Source organism: Pteropus alecto, unplaced genomic scaffold (genome assembly GCF_000325575.1).
Source record: "Pteropus alecto unplaced genomic scaffold, ASM32557v1 scaffold77, whole genome shotgun sequence".
In the NCBI taxonomy this organism is placed as follows: domain Eukaryota; kingdom Metazoa; phylum Chordata; class Mammalia; order Chiroptera; family Pteropodidae; genus Pteropus; species Pteropus alecto.
The window spans coordinates 1,611,298-1,631,573 of NW_006440820.1; the positions used below are offsets into that span (position 1 = coordinate 1,611,298).

The 20,276-nt window shown below is 38.3% G+C and overlaps 1 protein-coding gene across 1 annotated transcript; it reads left to right on the forward strand.

The window, feature by feature from the left end:
- Positions 1 to 1,951: 1,951 nt before the first annotated feature.
- Positions 1,952 to 2,521, forward strand: DUSP21 (dual specificity phosphatase 21). Its single transcript, XM_015594060.1, has one exon. The coding sequence runs from the start codon at positions 1,952 to 1,954 to the stop codon at positions 2,519 to 2,521; it is 570 nt and encodes a 189-aa protein (XP_015449546.1).
- The last annotated feature ends 17,755 nt before the right edge of the window (positions 2,522 to 20,276 follow it).

Genomic DNA, 20,276 nt, shown 5'->3' on the forward strand with positions numbered 1-20,276 from the left:
GCCTAACATACAACAGATTCTTAATAAAAATTTGATGAATCAATGAATAAATGGGTTTTGAAAGGCAGACTTAGATCAGATTGGAAAGGGCTTTGACTACAGAATTTAGAAATCTGAACGTTATCTAGTTATTGACATCAGGGTCTTTTCCCAGAGGCAGGAAGAGAGTGTGTTCTTGGGCAAGTCCCTTATACATCTTCTTCCCTAAATAATAAGGAAAAGTAAAGACAGGTGGGAATCTGAAAGTGACCTGTTTCCAAACTCAGGAGGAAGAAAGGTCAAATTATCTACTCAGGAAAAGCCCCATAGTGGAGTTTTGTGACATTCAACATCCCTCAGACAAAAGGGCATCACAAAATATTGGCTGAAAGAATAAACACATACATCAATTTAATATAAGTCATGCTTGTCTTCGAGAATAGTGGGTGAAATTATTTGGTTAATCTTACTACATTTTTAAAGTTTAAGAAGTGTATACTTACGAGATAACTAGACTCTAACACTCTTTTAGGGGTTCCACTTTAGTCCACAGATTACAAAGCTCCTCATGATGCCATATCTCAAATGTTGGACTAAACTTTTAAAAATAATTTTAGCCCGATTGAACTCTCCCCAATAGACAATTTTCTATACATTATATAGTATTTGTGTTTTGTTTTCTCCCAGATAGATTTGTGGGGACTGACAGTTTAAGTAATGCAAAAATAATCTGATTATGACAACTGAGAAAAAGAAAATCGTGTTGTCTTTTCAGGTTATCATTTCCTTGATCATGCATAAACAGGCTGGCATCTATTTAATCCTTGCTCATAGTCACAGTACACCTTTGCACACAACCCAGAATGATGAGGAGTGAGTGTGAAGTAACACAGTTATTAGCTGTTCTGTGAAAAAAAAATTGTTTCAGGTTATAATTCTTTTGAATCTTCAAATTCTACAAAAATCTTAGCTGAGAGGAAATGCAAATCTCGGGTAACTTTTGAAAATCTATTTTTAGCCCAATTATGATGTAGCATTGACTTGTTCCAGAATTTTTAACATTATTAGGAAGAGACCTTCGGTAGTGGTCAAAATGACTTGTAGTTTACACAGTATGTGGGCATTCTTTTTCAAGAAAGTAGACAAGATAATTTGAACTGTTGTTTCAGGAAGTAAAGTAGAACCAAGTGATAAATCATTTGGGCCATATGCACAAATGGACTGTGACACAGCTAAATTAGTCACAATTGTCCACCACAGGCCAACTCACCATAGATAAAGGGCTATATATATCGGTTAGCAATGTTCCCTTAAAACCAGTCCTGATATGTTTGTAAGCAGGAGCATAATTCTATGGCTACAATCAACAAAGGAATATCAGGTAGGCCCACCAAACCCAGCCAAACCCATATTTCACTGCAAGTTTATGAAGATTAGCATATCTCATGAGCCAAATGCTGTTCCCCAACTTAAAATATGATACTGCTACTTTGTAGAAAAAGTGTAAGCCCTGTTCCACACCATCAATAAAATAGATGCATTTATAGATATTGTGTTTGTGTATCTAAATAGAAAGAAAGAAGGAATGTGGTCCAATAATTGAAACATAAAATAGGTATCTGGTAACAGAACATTTTTTAAAACATCAAGACATAAAAAATGGGCTTGGAAAAATAAACAACTGTGAAGAAAGATAAAAAGAAAAGAGATCTGAAGTTTCTCTAAAGGCCTGGCTGGGAGGCCAAATCCTCCTTGTGGCAAGCTGCCATTGCCATGGAAACTAGTGGGCTGGGCAGTAGGGGATTGTGACACTGGAGGTGGAGGTGGGGAGAGGTGGTGACCAGTGACTTGTCTACTGTCCCTCAGACCTACTCCAGAGGCTTTGCAGTGTGGCCGCTTCCTGAACATACCAGCGCCAGCAGGAGTGGTGCCCCGAAACCGGCCCAGAGAGACCCACTGTCCTGCCGCCTTGATGACAACGCGCCCAGGTCCCCTCTCAGCTGCGGCTGTCCCGCAGCCCTTGATCCATGGCCTCTCCCAGATAACCAGCAGCTTGTACATAAGTAATGGGGTGGGGGCCAACAACAAACTCATGCTATCTAGTAATCGCATCACTACTGTCATCAATGTCTCAGTGGAGGTTATCAACACATTCTATGAGGGCATACAATACCTAAAGGTACCGGTGGCCGACTCTGCCAGCTCGTGCATTTACGATTTTTTTGACCCCATCGCTGATCATATCCGCAGCGTGGAAATGAAGCAGGGTCGCACGCTGTTGCACTGCGCCGCAGGCGTGAGCCGCTCCGCCGCCCTCTGCATCGCCTTCCTCATGAAGTACCGCTCCATGTCGCTGCTGGACGCCCACACGTGGACCAAATCATGCCGCCCCATCATCCGGCCCAACAACGGCTTTTGGGAACAGCTTATTCGCTATGAATTCAAATTATTTAGCAAGAACACTGTGCGTATGATCAATTCTCCAGTGGGTATGATCCCGGACATCTACGAAAAAGAGGTCCACTCGATGATGTCTGTGTGAGCCATGTCAGCCAGCCCCCGACATCTGCTATTGATCCTGAGCATGCTACCAACACTGAACATGACACTGAACTTTGTTCAGTGAAGAAAAACTGATATCTTTTGGAAGGGCAAACAAAAAGGGAGGGCTGTTGGAGTTTTTAGCTTAGTAAGCCTAATTTTTAAAGAATAAAATTCATTCGATATAAGATGCTGACAGAGTTTCTTATCCTGTGCGCGGATGCTCATGGCTGCTGGGGCCTGGCTAGAGAGGAGGGTGGGGAAGGTGGTGCCGGGCTCAGATGGACCTGCATCAGGGCCCTGATAGATGCTGACTAACCCAGGAGTGAGTGCCCAGAATCCCACCTGGTTCCTCCCACCCCAAAACCAGAGCCCTAGACATCATGGTATTCCCTGCATTTCTCACAGTAAGTGCCATCTACTGGATAGGTGGCTTTCATGGGGTGCTCTGGGAGCCCCGGCGGCCCTGGAGGAATCTCAGACCACCTCTGTCCTTACTTTCAACCACAGTGGCTCAACTCTAGTTTTGTAGATTGGATTTACATGAAAAATAGTTTTCAAAGAAACCATTCCACTATATAAAGTTTAAAAGTATTTTTTCAAGTGCTGTACTAGATGGCAAGGTCTCAAGTTGCCTTTGGCAACTCCCACCAGTCTGTGTGAAAACGGACATTAAATCCCTTCTCCAGGGCGAGTGCTGAAAGAGAACAGGCCTAATACCAGACTTCAGGAGTTTCCCTCATGGACTTTGGTTTGGAAGGCTGGAGCAGCTGGCCAGGACACACTGTAACTTCTCACACCCCTTCCCATTGTGATCTGGGGCCTCTCAGAGCCTCTGTTTCTTCACCTGTCAAAGCAGTTATAGCCCATCTCTCACAAAGTGGTTGCAAGGTTTAGATTCCTTAGCATGAGACCTAGTACATGACTGGTTCCATGCCTAGAGTAAAGGGCAGCTCTTGCTATTAATGATACTCATTGGCCTTGCTGAGTGAGGGTCAGCACATTCATCCTCGTAATGGCATTTTCCCCAACTATGCACAGCCCTTTGTTGTCTATAAAGTGCTCTTCCAAAAACTCATTCTATCTGTAAAAACAAATGGCTTAAGTTTCTTTCAGACCCTACCTTTTCAGAGTTCTCATTGTGTCATTGTGTTTAATCCGTGTGCAAGCAAGAATTGAAAAGCACAATTCCAGCCTCCCTCTCCCACCCTACCACCAAAGACCTTGTCTAGAATCGCTGACCATTAAGAGCCAGTACCCAGTGATCCACCAGGATACATAGGGGAATTTGCCAAAGGGACAAGTGAGTGGGCCTCAGAAGTAGGCCTTGGAATCCAGGATTGTTCAAACTCCCCAGATTCCTGGCTCTGGCTAGGGAGCAGGTGTTCTAATCTAGAGGATTTTAGGCCAAAAAAAAAAAATATATATATATATATGATACAAGAACAAAACTATTTCAGTTGATGCAGACCTGTGGGTCCATAGCTCAGTGGAGTCTGAATGCCCTTTCTTTTCAAACACACTGCACCCTCACTTCTACAAAAGAAGTGCCCAGAGATGCAATTTGGAAGGTGGGGGAGCAGGGTGGAAGTGAGCTATGAAAACCACTTCTCTAGACAGATCGCTTCCTTTTACAGATGGAAGAACAGGCTTGTAGAACACAAGGGCTGGTGTGACAGAGCCCCCACAAAGCAGCCTTTCTGGCAGAAATCCAGATGCAAATTTTCTTTTAAAGTATTTTTTAAAAGAAATTTGGGGATATGTATGTGTGTATTTTCTTTTTTTGTTTTTAATACATAAATTAAGAGACCATAGAATTAACTCTCTTTGGACATACAATTCTATAAGTGTTAACACATGCATAGATTTGTATAACTGCCACGGTTAGGACACAGAGCAATTATGTGACTCCAAAAATTTCCCTCATGCTTCCTCTTTGTCGTCAAACTCTAGCTCCATCCCAATCCTGGCCAAAAGCTGGTCTGTTCCTTATTCCTATGGACTTGTCTTTAACAGAATATCACAAAAATGGAATCATACAGGATGTAACCTTTATTCATGCCTATAGTCAGTTTTCTCACAGAGTGTAAATCTTTTATTTTTTCTTTTCAGTTATAAAAACTGAAATATAGAATAAGGATATTCGACTTTTATTGTCAAATATATTGTGTATATTTTCCCGTTTATCATGTGCCATTTGTTTATGGTACTTGTTTGAGATTTAAAAGTTTTACTTTGTAAGTAGTTAAATCTATGAGTCTTTCACTGAATGTTTTTTGCTTCTGAATAATACTTTAAAGGTTTTCTCCATTGAATAATCATAAAGATGTTAACTATTATTTTCTCTTAATTTAATTTTTTCACATTTAAACTTTTCTCCCAATTTTTCAATTTAAAAATTGTCAAGCATCCAGAAAGTTAAAAGAATATAGCACAATGAGCACTCATATAGCCTCCACTTAGGTTAATCAGTTGTTGGCCTTTTGTCATATTTGCTTTCTCTCTTTTAATATAATACTTTTTCTCACGCATTTGGAAGTAAGTTGCAGATATCAATGTCACTTCACCCTTGAATATTTCAAAATGCATCACCTAAGAATAAGGACATTCTTCTACATGCAATATCATTCTCAAATCTCAGCCAATTAAGTAATAAAAATTCCCTCATACTCAGTTCATAGTTAAAATTTCCCACTTAAGCTCAAAATGTCTTTTATAGCTATTTTCTTCCCCAAACAAGGTCTAATCAAGGTCACACACTGTATTTCAGTATTGTATTTCTTTTAATCTAGAATAACGCCTCTCTGCTCTTTTTTTCCCCCCGACATTGTCTTTTTGATGCGTCTAGAACAATTTTGTGGTATAATGTCCAGCACTCTGGATTTGTCCAATTGTTTTCTCATGCTATTTTTTTTTTTACTTGTTCCTTTATCACCTGCATTTTCTTTAAATTGGAATTTTGGCCTAGAAGTTTGAATAGATTTGGATTAAATATTTTTTGCTGGAATACTTCAAAAGTGATGTCATGTCGCATTCCATCAGGAGGCACAAATGTCTCTCTTCATTCCCTTAGCAGTTATGCTAAGTTTGATCACTTAGTTAAGGTGATCACTAGATACTGGATTTTAAAACTTTAACATCTGGAGTGTGTGTCTGGGTGTGTGTGTGTGATACTTTTGCACCATTGAATATCTTGTTTCTTGCTTCCATCCAAAGGAATTAGCAGTCATTAATGGCCCATGTTTCAAGCAATTATTACATTGCAGGACATGTAACTCTTAAATCTATCCCAAATTAACTTTGGTATATAGTATAAATTGGAGTTATTTAATTTTTAAAAATAATTTTGAGATGTTGCAAAACCACTGTAAATGTTTGTGTCTGCTTTTGTTCCTTCTGGTTTGTTACAGTGTTTCTTTTCCAGTGCTGGTATAACATTCTTTACAATTTGTGTAGCTTCATTTCACTGAAACATTTGTTAGAGCAAGGACATCCTCTTCCCCCCTGTAGTTATGCTTCTTTTTCAGAGCTTTTGTTGTTGTTGTTGTTGTTAGATTCTTTCTTTCTTTCTTTTCTGAATGAATCATTTTAGTAGTCATCATGGGTTTTTAAAAAATTTCCATTAGGATTTAATTGGAATTACTATTTTCTTGTGTACTAGTCAAGGCTAAATGAGGAAAACAAAAAACCACGATAGTTATTTTATCAGAGAAAAATCTAATATAAAGAGTTGTTTAACCAGGTATTGGAGGACTGAAAAAGCAAAAATAAAACACACACTGTATATGTTTATATACAAACATTTAAATAAAAGATCATCTACCCAGAATGTCTGAAACTCGATCAGGAAAGTATTAACCATATTTCTGAAGCTTGTATAACTTAATTCCAAAGGCTCATAATGTTAGAAAATTGTAATTGAATGCACTAAAACACACACACTCATTCAATTCTTTACGATTCAAATTTTAAAACAATTTTTACCTGCTAAAACATTTAGCATCCTATCTGTTGTTACCAATGAGACATCTGTGACATCACATGATCATCCACGCTGATCTACACTGTTCTGGTAAAGAGGTAAAGTTATCTAATAAGAGGATACATCTACCTGGGGATACTTGAGAGCTCACTTCCAGCTACCTGAGTGTCTCTTTCCCGTATTCTTTCACTATTTCCCTATTAATGAGATATAGGCAGGTGGAGAGGTGGCTTTTTGATCATCTTGTGGAAAATGCCTGATAAGGAGAGAGGAGGCAGTGAAAATATGAATTTTATAGCAAGTTTTAGTGCTTGGGCCAGACTCCCTGCCAAGTCCTCTCCATCTGGGGAGATGGATCGATGTCTCAGTCACATAGCTATGTTCAGAAAGCGTATTTAACAAGACTTCTGAAATAGGACTCAACAGTGTTAGAATCTGGACTTACGATTGGCCTCTTTCTTCATTAGTCTCTCTCTGGTGAAGAAATAAAAAATGAGCATGGGGCTTGACCAAGTTAGAAGGCTTCTGTGATAAATTTGATTGAACTCTAGAGGCTCCAAGTTTAGGCAGGAATGGGGCCTGTGCTGAGGACAGTGAGAATTTGCAGTCATTTTTAGCTTTATTACACAAATGTTCAAAGAAATGTGGCCTGTATAATTGTTGCTTTACAGAATTGAGATGTTCTCATTAGCTGTCTCTTGAACAGTGAAAATGCATTATATATTGGTAGGATTCTAAGTTTATATATTTTTTATTTTATGTTTTATCATATTTTACTATTTTAAAACATTTAATGTTTGAATAGGTAATATACTTGTGACCAGCATTCAAATGGTACATAAGAGTATATAGAGTGAAAAGTCTCCTTACCTCTGTCCTCTGTCCAATCAGTTCCCCTCTCTGAAGGCAGCCAATGTTATTAGTTTCTCCTGTATCCTTCTAAGATATTATTTTTTGCATCTACGAGGAATTACATGATTTTTTCCCTCATTTTTCAATAAGTAGGAGCATACTTTATACACTGTTCTCTACCTTGCTTTTTTTTTAAATAATATATGTTACAGATCATGTTAAGTCAGTAAAAGAGAACATTCCCATTCATTTTGTACAACTGCATAGTATTCCATTGTGCAGAAATATCATAATTTATTTAACGTGCCCCTTATTGATGGACATTTAGGTTGTTGCCAGAATTTTGCTATTACAAATGATACCGCAGTAAATAAACTTGTAGTTAAATTTATGTACATAAATTATTTTATTTATGTGCAAAAATATCCATAGGGTATTATTAGAAATGGAAATAGTGGGTCTGTGTTTCAGAAAACCTAGTCTACCACCTGCATGTCTCCTTTACTACTCACACAACTACCAAATTAACTTTACTTCTGACACTAAATGTGAGAAGGTTTTTCTCCACACCCAGCAATTCTCTCCAACCCCAGCTGGGTATTCTACGATTTAATTCAATTCTGACATTAGCTTCTTGGAGATATTGTCAGACCCCACAAATTAAGGGTTCAGTTCTACAAGACTGCTTCCATCCTGCTTCTGATGCCAATTGCAAATAGTAAGTCCCCAGGTTACCCATAACTTTTGTCCAATTTGGCTATGAATCGCAGGTTCCCATGACCCCCTCCTCAGGTTTGATTAATTTGCTAGGGCAGTTAAAAAATTCAGGAAAACATGATTACCAGTTTATTAAAGGAAATAAAAAAGGATACAGATGAATGGCTAGGTGAAGAGATACATAATGTGAAGTCTGAGAGAGTCCCGAGTGTAGGAGCTTCTGTCCCCGTAGTTGGGGTGTGTCACCCTTCTGGTGTGGATATATTCACCCACCTAGAAGCTCCCTGAACCCTGAGCTATTGGGACTTCATGGAAGCTTCCTCACATAGGCATGATCAATTATTAACTCCTTTCTAGCCCCCCTCCCATCTCTGGAGAAGTAGGGCATGAGGGTGGGGCTGAAAATTCCAAGCTCCTAATCACGGCTTGGTCTTTCTGGCAAGAACCATCTCTGGAGTCTACCCAGAGTCATCTTAAGGTAGACTCTGGAGTCTACCCAGAGTCATCTCATTAGAACAAAAGATGCTCCTAGTGCTCTTATTACTTTGGAATTTACAAGAGTTTCAAGAGTCCTGTGTCAGGGACAGGTCAAAGACAAATGTTAGAACAAGAAATGCTCCTGGTACTCTTATCACTTAGGAAATTACAAGGGTTTTAGGAGTTCTGTGCCAGGCACCAGGGGCAGAGACCAGTAGTATATACATTTTCTATTACCTCACAGGGTTTAATTTCATAATTTGAAATTTGGATAAACATTGCCAAATAAATTCCTATAGATGTTATCAACACATAGCAGCAACGTCAGAAAGTGCCTGTATTCCGACAGACTCAGCAGCACTGCATATTATCACATTTCCTTCCTTATCTTTGCCATTCTGACCAGTGAAAAATGGTATCTCCATTTACTTTTAATTTGCATGTCTCTCATTATGGCTAAGTACTAGCACCTTTTATTCTCTTAAAACCCATTTGTATTTTCCTTTCTGTGAACTGGCTGCTCATATCAATTTTTTATTAGATTGCTAGTTTTTTCTTACTGATTTGTAAGATCTCTTAGATAAATGAGACATTTGTCTGTGATTAGAATTTCAAATATTTTCTTCAATTCTTCATTTGTCTTTTGACTTTGTTTAGAATGAATTTGCCAGGCAGAGATTATTTTTATTTAGTCAGATTTATTTTTTTATGGCTTTTGGGTTCTGTATCATTCTCAGAAAGGCTTTCCACACTCTAAGATGATACTAAGAATGTCTCCCATCGCTCTTCAAGTACTTTTATGGTTTTAATTTAAACATTTAAATATTTGATCCATCTGTAATATTTCCCAGGGCGAGGCATGGTTCCAACATTACTTTTTTTTCAGATTGCTACTACTGTTCTCATCTATTTACATAATTTATAAGATAAAATATGTTATATTCACATAGTTTCTTATTATACATAATATATTATATATATTCTTAGTAGTATTCATATTTCTAATATTTATATTTATTTTTAGTCTGCTTGATATGCCCAAGACTAAAATGTATATTAGTCTTATATTGCTATTGTCTCCCTGTCAATGTCTCCCTATATTTCTGTGATGGTTAATTTAATGTGTCAAGTTGGCTAGGCTACAGTGTCCATTTATTTGGTCAGACACAAATCTAGATGTTGTGAAGGTATTTGTGGATGTGATTAACGTTTACAGTCAGTTGCCTCTTAGTAAAGCAGATTACCCTCCATTATGTGGGTAGGCCTCCTCCAATATGTTGAAGGCCTTAAGAACAAAGACTGAGGTTTCCCGAAGAAGAAGCAATTTTTCCTCAGGACTTCAACACAGACAGCCTGAGTTTTTAGGTTGCTGGCCTGCCCTGAAGATCTCAGACTCAAGACTGCAACATCAGCTCTTATCTGAATTTCTAGCCTGTTTGCCTGCTCTACAGATCTACAGATTTTGAACTTGATAGCCCCCACAATGATGAGAGCCAATTCCTTCCAATAAATCTCTCTTTCTCTTTCTGTCTCTTTCTAAATATGCACAGGCATATTTCATTTTATTGTGCTTCACTTCATTGCGCTTTACAGGTATTGCATTTTTTAGAAATTAAAAGCTAGACCCTCCACCAGCAAAAAGATTATGACTCACTTTATTGCAATACTTGCTTTATCATGGTGGTCTAGAACCCATAATATCTCCGAGGGATGTGCACATGTGTGTGCATGCACACACACACATATCCACATTATATGCTATTTATTATGTTTCTCTGGAGAACCCTAATACAATTTCGAATATTTTTTCTTTATATATTTTGATGGTATAGTAAAATATAAAATTAACTCTCTTAGCCTGATTTTTTTGTCTTGATGCTCTAATATTGCCAACTCTTCCCCTACCTTTTTTTGGTCTGCATTTGTCTAATATGTCTTTTATCTCTTTTTTTGCTTCAAAATATATTATTCCATTTTTTAATGGTATATCTCCTGCAACTAGATTATATGTAAATTTCTTTTACTTAACCAAGTCTTTTAATAGGGGATTTACATTTTAAAAATCTGAAATCTTTAGTTTTACGCCATTTTGTTCTGTGACTTATTAATTAGTATTTCTCTGCTAGTTTCTTTATTTTCAGTTTGGTTTTAATCTCCATTGTTTTAGAATGTATTTTATTCTATTGGTTGAAAGCAGCTACCTGGAAGAAGGGGAAACTTGTACTTTTCACTACACTTTTCTATTTCCTGAATTGATACAGTAAATACATTACCCTGTATAGACCTTAAGGTTTTTCGAAAAACCTGATGGGTCCAGAGTGAAATAGCATATTTTGAATTTCACTTTCGAGATATAGAATTTAGCACATTTTATCTTTACCTCATTCCTCATTCTAACCCATGAAGATCTTAACATGCGTATTAGATTTGTATAGTTTTATTACTATTTTTAAAATTCAGAACCTAGCTTGAGTTAAAAAAATTGAGATTAAGATTTAGTTTTATAATTAGATATGGTGCAATAATTTAGATGCACTTGATAATGCTCCGCTCCATGACTGCCCCCATTCTTGAGCTTTTTTTTTTTTTTTTTTAACTTTATCTCCTGGTTGGTTGAAAAAATATTGCAAACCAATTTTTTTCAAGAATTGATATGTTTTATGATCTCAAATAGCAGACAGTGTTTTTCTGACATCTTTGCATCTGAAAGACAACTGGCATGTATATTATATTTTGGGGTCATAAGTTTTTCTTTCTAAAATTCTAGATATGAGAAGTCAGACAGACTGACATTTGTTTTTTATCTGGGTAATCTGATTTCATTTGTTTATCTGAACAATTATAGACATGTAAATATTGTAGATTAAAACTTTTGCCATTATTTGTCCAGCTCTGGGTCCCCTTTTATTGACTTTGCCTAGGGCATAGTGAGCTTTTCAATCAACATACACTGCTCTTCAATAGAAGAGAATTTCTGTTTTATTTTATTTTTATTATATCCCTTCCATTTGCCTTTGTTCCTCTTTTAGAAACACAAATTATCCACATGTTGGTTCTCTATTTTCTCCACTCTTACTCCACAGCTATTATCTTCTCTCTCATTGTTTCCATCTTGACCTTTTTACACTCCATTAAATTTCTTAGCATCAGCTTTGTTTGACACCAAGTTCGATTTTCTGCCAGATAAATTTTCCTCTCTACTGTCTCCAATGTGTACTTTAATTCTGTTTCTGCTTTTTTTAGAGTACTTTCTCATTTTCCTTACTGTCTGTCTCTCTTTTCATCTCATCCTGTTAGATTTTCATCTCAGTACCACCTTTTCATTCCTTCTGCTTTGTGTGTGTGTGTGTGTGTGTGTGTGTGTGTGTGTGTGTGTGTGTGTGTGTGTGTGTGTGTGTGTGTGTATGTGTGTTTACAGAAGGTTTAAAGATGTCAACAGGTTTCTAACATTTTCTCCTGGATCCTGGCGAAGAAGAGTTCTCATTTTCTCTGACTCTTCTGAGTTTTCTAGATGCTATGCTGTTCCCTAGCTCTGTGTTGATTATTCTCTTTACCCTCAAACAGGATTTCTGTGGGCTCAATGTCTGTCTACAGGTGATTGAATCCATTACTCTTGAACCCACCATCTGTCTATAGAAGTAGTGGTAGAATCTTCACCTTGAGTCTGTAGCTGGAGTGCACACTAATGTCCATACAGTCTGACTTCACCTTTTGTACCTCTTCTTTACTAATGTGATACGTAACACAGTACAGTTTCCAGCACAGACTTCTTTCAGGGACATTTAAGAAGCTGGCCTTTGCTTAAAGTTTTGGGCAGTTCCAGCTACATAATTTGCAGGAAAGTTACATGCAAAATGAGAATGTGGAGCCTCTTGTTCAAAAAGTAAGAATTTCAAGATAGTGACAGCAGAGCATTAAATCAAGCATGAGGTTGTTCTTATTATGGGGCCCTGTGCAACTGCATTCCCATGAAGCCAGCTATGGTTATGGGGATTGTAATCTTTAAAGCTAAGTCTCTTCCCTTATCCTCCCAATCTCTCTCTTATTTCCTGCCCACTTGTTTTATTTATCTACTTCGATAAATAGGAAATAGAGGGGTCTGGGGGATATGGAGTGGAGGTGGGAGTAGAGATCAGTAGTCTGGTGAACAGCCTTCAAGGGTAGAGAAACTGCCACCTCTTCTTGGTTTAGGTACCCAATCTGGGAGTTGTGAGACAGAAGCAGGTCATCAGGGGGTAGGGTATGGGCCTTAAATAAGTGGCTTCCTACCTTATTCAGTCAGGGTCTTTGAGGAAATGAAGCCAAAGTAAACTATGACTGGAATCTTCTTGATCTAACCATTTAAGACCATCTACCTCATAATTAACATTAATTTTATCCAGATCCAAGCCTTAGATTACCTGTCAGTTTTAGTCTTTGATAATGTGACATTTCGTATTTTTTGTTTTTTATTTGGGGAGGTTTTTATGAGAAGTTCAGCTAGGATACATTTGGGGGCAAATAGCAATATATCATTTTGAATTGGAAACCCCCACGGAAGCAATTAGTTAGGCCAAGGGTTGGTAAATTTTTTCTGTATAGGACCAGGTAATAGATATTTTAGATTTTGCAGACCAAGAGGCAAAGTATTTATATAACAAGAAAGAAAATAAATTTCCACAAATATTTTATTGATGAAATTAAAAATCTAATAGTAATAACTGAGTACAATTTTTGGTAATACAGGTCTATCTACTGAGAAGAATGGGATCCTTTGTTTTTGGAATACATTTTGCTTAATTAGGGTTCAAAATTAGAATTCCCTACCATCAGATTAGTTTGCAAATGTTCATCTGTTAATGCTGATCTGTAATGGGATTTTATGTATTTCATTTTTGAAAATGTCTTTCCATACAGATAGGCACTGCCAAACACTGACATCAATCCATGTGCATATGATTTTAATTGAGCATATTCGTTGCATGGAAGGCATTTACAGAATTCTATTAGATTCTTCTCTTGATAGTTGCCTTTAGTATGTCATTACATTGCAGATTAATCACTTGCGATTGATGGTTAGGTAGAAACTCCTCAATTGCACAGTTAAATGAATTTCGAAATATGGAAATTTCCTTTCCACTTGCATTGAGGTCTGAAAAATGCTGTTTAGAACTGTAGTTTGAGCTTGGAAAATATATCCGCTGCAAATTTGTATAGAAACAGATAATTTGCTTCTTATTTTAACTTTGGAGAGCATGGAGGTACATAAAGGGGATTGAGATTACTTGGGGATCAAGTAATGTTAGCTGTCATCAAAATGACTTTACTGTTGTATAAGTTTCATGTATAAGAGTCATTTTAACTTATAATTGGTAAACTTCATTGAGACATATTATCAAGTTTCCAGTAAAAGCTAATTTCTAAAGCTATTCATAGTTTGATAATAGTGGTTGAAGGCTGTTCTCATTCAAAAAATTTCAATTTTGGTTTTGAGCTAAAAAAAATCAAAATAGAACTTTGTCACTGCTAACACATTGAACTACTGTGTGGTAGGGCAAGTCAGGATATTCAGTTTCTACTTTTGATAAAAATTCACAGAACTGATGATGGTTAAGTCCATGAAAGTGAATGAAGTTACTATTGACGTTATTAGTTCAATAACAAATTTAAATATTACCACAAAGTAATTACTGATTAATAATACAATGAATAGTCATAGGATTTAAACACCTTATGTTCTCACAAGCTTTGTAATTTGTTCAAATAAGCATTTTTCTGCTTTACACATATTTTTACTACCATCAATTGTAACACATCTTAGCAGGTTTCACTTTACATTGTACTGAATCTGTTTTTTTAGCTTCTTTGAAAATATTTTCCCCTGTAGTTGGTTCCATGCAGGCTATTCACAGAGGCTAATTCTTTTTTTTTAATGGCTTCAGAAAAGCTCCAAAACACAGGCTAATTCTTCAGTTACTTCAAATAAGGCATTTATTTCTGAAATAAACAACTGAGTAGTATTAGTATTTTGTTAACTCATGAAGAGCCAAGAAAAACTATTCAGTTAATTGCCTTGTTTTTTAATTGATTCTTGATGTTGCTCCCAATATCCTCGACTCTTCAAATACTATTCTAGCTGAAAGACTAATAGTCTTAAATTTATTTTCTCTGGACACATTACTTTGGTTGGCTGCTGCAATCAAACACAATTTAATGAAACAACGTTCCTTGTTTGGCTAGGAAATGAGCCACTCAGAGGATTACTTTGGTTGCAGCCTCATTTTCATTTTTTATTTTTGTGAAGAAATTCTGCCGTGATGAAATACTCTGTTTTAAATTCTCTAATTGTTCTCACTGTTGCTTTCCTGTCAGTTGGGAATACTGTGATGAGTGTAGTCTAATAATGTTGACACATATTGTATTCTTTTAGCAAAACTCTGGTGTTATTGCATAATAAATGCTTTCCTACCAAATTTGATAAAATAATCCACACTCCACTGTGCCTTAAAAACATGACATTTGAAGTCCATTTTTCTCTTTCTTGTTTTGACATAATAGTGATGTACTTGTAATAAAAAAGTGTCATGGTGTTACATGCGTGGCATTTGAAACACTGCCAAGTTGTAAGAGCATTGCTGTGATTTGTAGGGCACTAAGCAGCCATGTGAAGTGACGACAGTACCACATACATTCACGTTTGCAACTATTCAACTCTGTGTTGTTTTGTGAAAGTAGACATAGATAATACATAAATGAATGAGCATGACTATATTCCAATAAAACTTTATTTATGGACACCAGAATTTGAATTTCATTAACGTGTGATGAAATGGCTGTACAAATACAGGTGGCAGGCTGGATTTAGATCCCTGGTCTCTCAAAAGGGCTAGACCAGCCTGTTACCCAATATTCATCGAGCTTGGTGCCAGCTGCTGAGCCCAGGTGAAAGGAAATCTTCTGTTTAAAGCAGCAGCACTAACGCCCATAGCAACTCTACAGTTACTATTTCCGTGCCTAAAATCACTATGACCATTGGTATGATTCTTTAGTGTGCCTTCTAGACTTTTCATAGTACTGCCTAATTTTCCAACTTCAACTCCCAATTCTTTCCATACCATTCAAATTCTTTAGTTTACCAGAACTCTTATATTCTTAGGCTTTTGTGCTTTTGCAGATATGTCACTGCCTCTGCCTGGAACACATGCACCCCTATATCCATCCACTTCTCAGCTTCTTTCAAGCCATCTTCTATTCTGTAGGAGCTTTAGCTGATCCCTCTAGGCTATTAAAGAAGCCTTTTCCATGAGCATCCGCAGAAATTTGGGCAAAGCTTGTGGCACTCATGACTCTGTATTATAGTATAGAATTTATTAATACTGCTTTCCAAGTAAGAAATTCAGGACAGGGATCATATCAATTTGGGAAGTTTTCAGCCATTATATGCTTTTTGGGTCCTGACCTATTTCTCCTTTCTTTCCAGGACTCTGATGACACAGGTGTTAGATCTTTTGTTATAGTTCCACAGATCCCTGAGGCTCTGTTTATTCTTTTTTCCACTCTATTTTCTCTGTTGTTTAAATTGGGTAATTTCTATTGTTCTGTCTGGAAGTTCGTGGATTCTTTCCTCTGTTCCTTGCATTCTGATGTTGAGCCCATACATTGAGTTAATTTTGGTTATTATATTTTTCAGTTAAATTTCTATTTGGTTCTTCTTTATATCATAGATTTCTTTGCTGAAACTTCCTGTTTCTCTGCTGAGACTTTCTAATAGGTTCATAATTGCTTATTGAAACATTTTTTATAATGGTTGCTTTAAAATCCTTGTCAGACAATTTTAACACATGATTTACCTTTGTGTTCGCAATGCTGTCTCTTCTAATTAAAGTTGGGATTATCCTGGTTCTTGGTATGAGTAATTTTTTGACTGAAACCTGGTCATTTGGGGTATCATATTATGAGATCCTGGATCTTATCTAATCTTGTGTATTAGCAAGCCCCTTCCAGCATCACTCTGGTAGGGGAAAGCACTGCCTTCATACTGCCGAGTGGGAGTGGAAGTCCAGGTTTCCCACTCAACTTTGGTTGACCCCCATTCCCCCCTCTATGGAGGGGGAGGTTCTCCTTATTACTGCTAGGTGTGGATGGAAGTTTGGACTCCCCACATTGTTTCTACTGACACCATGAGAGTGGTGGCCTTGTTCTCCTGGGCAGTGGTGAAAGTCCTTACTCTCCACCAGGTCTCCTCCGATATCAGCTCAATAGGGAAAAGCGATGCCACATTACTGAGTGGGGGAGGAAGTCCAGGCTCCCCAGTATGGTGGTGGCAGTGGTGCTGATTTGAGGTGCCTCATTATACAGCCTAGTGAGGGTGGAAGTCTAGGTTCCTGGAGGGTGTGGGAGTCTCGGCTTCTTCAAGAAGAAGTCCAAAAACTATTCCGACAAATGAAGTTTTTGTGATAACTGAAAGTCTGTCCGTACTTGGCTCCCTATTCCCCTCAACAATTACCCTGTATTTGACATCAGTGTGTTTGGATTTCAATTGGATAATCTTTATGACACCGGTGAGTATGGGAAGAGCTAGTAAATATTTTCGAATTTACTTTTGATGCTGATATAAAGGACAAGTATAGTTCTAAGACTAGATAAATCATGACTCTGTTATGTAACTTTTTATTATCTGTATAAGTTTATGTGGTACTAACATTATAAATGAACTACATATTCCTAAATGCTTCAGGTTAAGTATTTAGTTGTTTAAATAAAGTGAAATTTATTTTTCTGTAATTGAATGGGCTTCTTCTGATATTGATGGTACTTACATAGTATTAACGTAATGGTGCTACAAATTATGCACGAATTAGTCCATACCACTTAGCAGGATACAAATTCTATATAATTTTAAAATACTGATTTATCTATGCATATATTAATCATATCAACTTAGTAAATTCAAATAACTCTCCCCCGCTCCTAGTGTATTAAATTACAATTATGAAACAAGAATTAGTGCTAGGTAATAAAAGGTTCAATTTTAGAATAATGGAGAGATGTAGCAATGTTGGGATTATGTGCCCTAAGTGAAAAGTGGATTGGGACTGCCTATGTGTTGGGTTTATACAAAGCTTAGGAGGGATAAGGAGGAAGTGATTGGTAGAGTGGTGACAGATACATTTAGAACCCAGAATATGAAAGCTAGACTGAATTTTAGAAATTCCAATCTTCCTATTTTTTGGAGGTCTTTGAATGCACATTATGTGTCTGGCACTTTGCCTGCCTTATAGCATTTAATCTTCGAAATAATGTAAAGTGGCTCTATTTTTCTTTTTCACAGATGAGGGAACTGAAAATCAAACCAGACTAATTTGTTGAAGGCCACCCAGCTATCAAGTGGTAAAGTTAGGATCTGAACCTAGATCTGTATGATTCCACAGTTCATGCTCCTGTGGTTCAACTATTCTGCCTTCCATATGGGTTTTTGGATTTGCTTTTCATAGAATTATAAAATCATTTATCCTACTTCTCATTTCTTTCCAGCAAGGACCTAAACCTTTATAGTTACTGTACATACATTTATTTGACAGATTATAAACTATTTGTGATCTAAAAAATTACATAGTGATGTAAGGACTAATATTACTATATAAAAATTGTCTCAAGTTTCATAACGAAGGATGGATATCTGTAGTTGGACAGGACACAGAGTTCTGGCTTAGAGGGTAAGTAACTTTACTAAACTTTCCCAAGGTCACACAGACTGTGCAGAGTAAAGATCTGATCTAGGTCTGACTCCGATCTACCCACTGCATTCACTCAATGCAATTCTGCTGTTATCACCTAGTAATGATTATGAGTTGGCAAGGTTTTGAGGCGTTGGAGGTGGGTAACCTTATAATTCTTGGAAAGAGCCTGAATCAAGAACCACCAACTCCAGGAAGATGGCCAAATAATGGCAGAATTTGTATCTCTGCTTGTGCATGCGTGCGTGCATGTATGTGTGTATGTGTGTGGTGGAGGGAGATAATGGTGTCAAATCTTCCAGGCTTTGAAGGTCATCATTTGTGACAAAGTTAACAATGCATGTGTTAATTCGGCTACAGAAAATATTCAGCCCTCTATACTCACTCATTCAAAAAAATGTAATACCATAAAGAATGGAAGAGGTGTTTCAGAGAAAGTAATTAAACATGAAATATAATCTACATAAAACTGCAGTTTGTTAGTCTAGTTACTAATCTTAGGGGAATAATTTAAAACTGCCTGTGCAAAATCAGTTGGGATTTGCCATAGCTTCTCATTGAATATTGCTAGGATTACTGAGTCAGCACTGAACTGTCTTCCTTATGTTTTGAAATTCAAGTTAAATATATCTTGTCTATGGGTTACATTATTGAAAGTATATGAATGAATCCATGTTTATAAAGAAAAACTTGTCTTCATATATCCATTAATTTTTTCCTCTCTCTGAAGAGGTGTGCCTTGTAACAGATCTATTATATAAGACATCTTATTAAGTTTGCCTTTTAAAAAGAGTAATAGACCGAAGATATGTTTTCTTTCCTCCTAATTACACTATGGATTGAAAGCCAGATCAGTGACTTTAATTTGCATCTGAAACACGGTCAAGCAAGAAAGTGTTATTGTTGTCTAAGGCATGTTGTGGAGGTGAAGGTTTTTCTGGGCTGTAAACTGTGATGAGGGTCTTATGCTTTCCCTCAGGCCTATCCACAAGCAGCCCCAATTTTTCCATGCAGGCCCCACTGAGATCACAGCAATTGATACCAACATTCTGGAGATCCGGCTTAACAAATTTTCGTCCCTGCCTTTTTCTTACAATACTGTAATGAACTACCAATAAATCGCAGGTAGCATGATAATTTGGGCCCAAAGTGCCGCCAACAGACCTTTGGCGGTGGGAAGCCGTGGACAGCGAGCCAGACCCGGTGGGCAACTCTTCGTTTTCTCCAGCCGGGGTCCGGAGGCCTTTCCCCTTTACTTTCGGAGCGAGTGAAGGGAATCGGGGCTGGGAGCGCAGGCCTGGCCTAGGGCGGCGCCCGAACAGAGGGGCATGGAGCCGGCAGCCGCTCCCCGAGAGCGCTCCTCGCGGAGGCCATTATTTCCAGCGGTGCCAACAGCGTGTACCTTCTTCAGAGGGCAGAGGTCAGGGGCCGTGCACCGCGACCTTTATCAGGGCCTGGGGGACCCAAGAACCCGGAGCACGGGACTGCTGGAGCCCACCCCTGAGCTCCCGGGCAGGCAAAGGCCGTCCATGGCGTCCTCACTCACTGCACGCTCCCGCAGCGGGCGGTGCCGGACCTAGCCCTTCCTTACCGCACCCCTCCCCCTACCGAGCCCGCCGCGGCTCCCGAAGTGACACGGCCCGGACCCTCCATTCTCTGCCCCAGTGCTTTTAACGTGCACAACCAAACGGGCTGCTCCCTCTCGCGGACAACCCTTTCCTCCGACAGACGGGCCCAGCAGCCAACCACGGGCCAGAACTGGCTTGCGTCCCGCTCCCCGTCGGTGGCGGCCTCGGTGGGCGGGGCTCCAGCAGCTAGCAAGTTAAGTGGAGCCTCGGCTGACGTGAGTCAACAAAGATCACGTGAGGCGAGGGGGCCGCGCCGATTGGCGGGGCTTGCCGGGTGGGGGGGTTACGGCGGCGGCGTGGGGTTCGCTGTGTGACACAATTACAACAACTTTGTGCTGGTGCCGGGGAAGTTTGTGTCTCCAACAAATCCCTTCTCTGCCCCCC

Excerpts from the sequence above, each read along its gene's own strand:
- DUSP21 (XM_015594060.1), top strand. The coding sequence starts at position 1,952 with ATGACAACGCGCCCAGGTCCCCTCTCAGCTGCGGCTGTCCCGCAGCCC.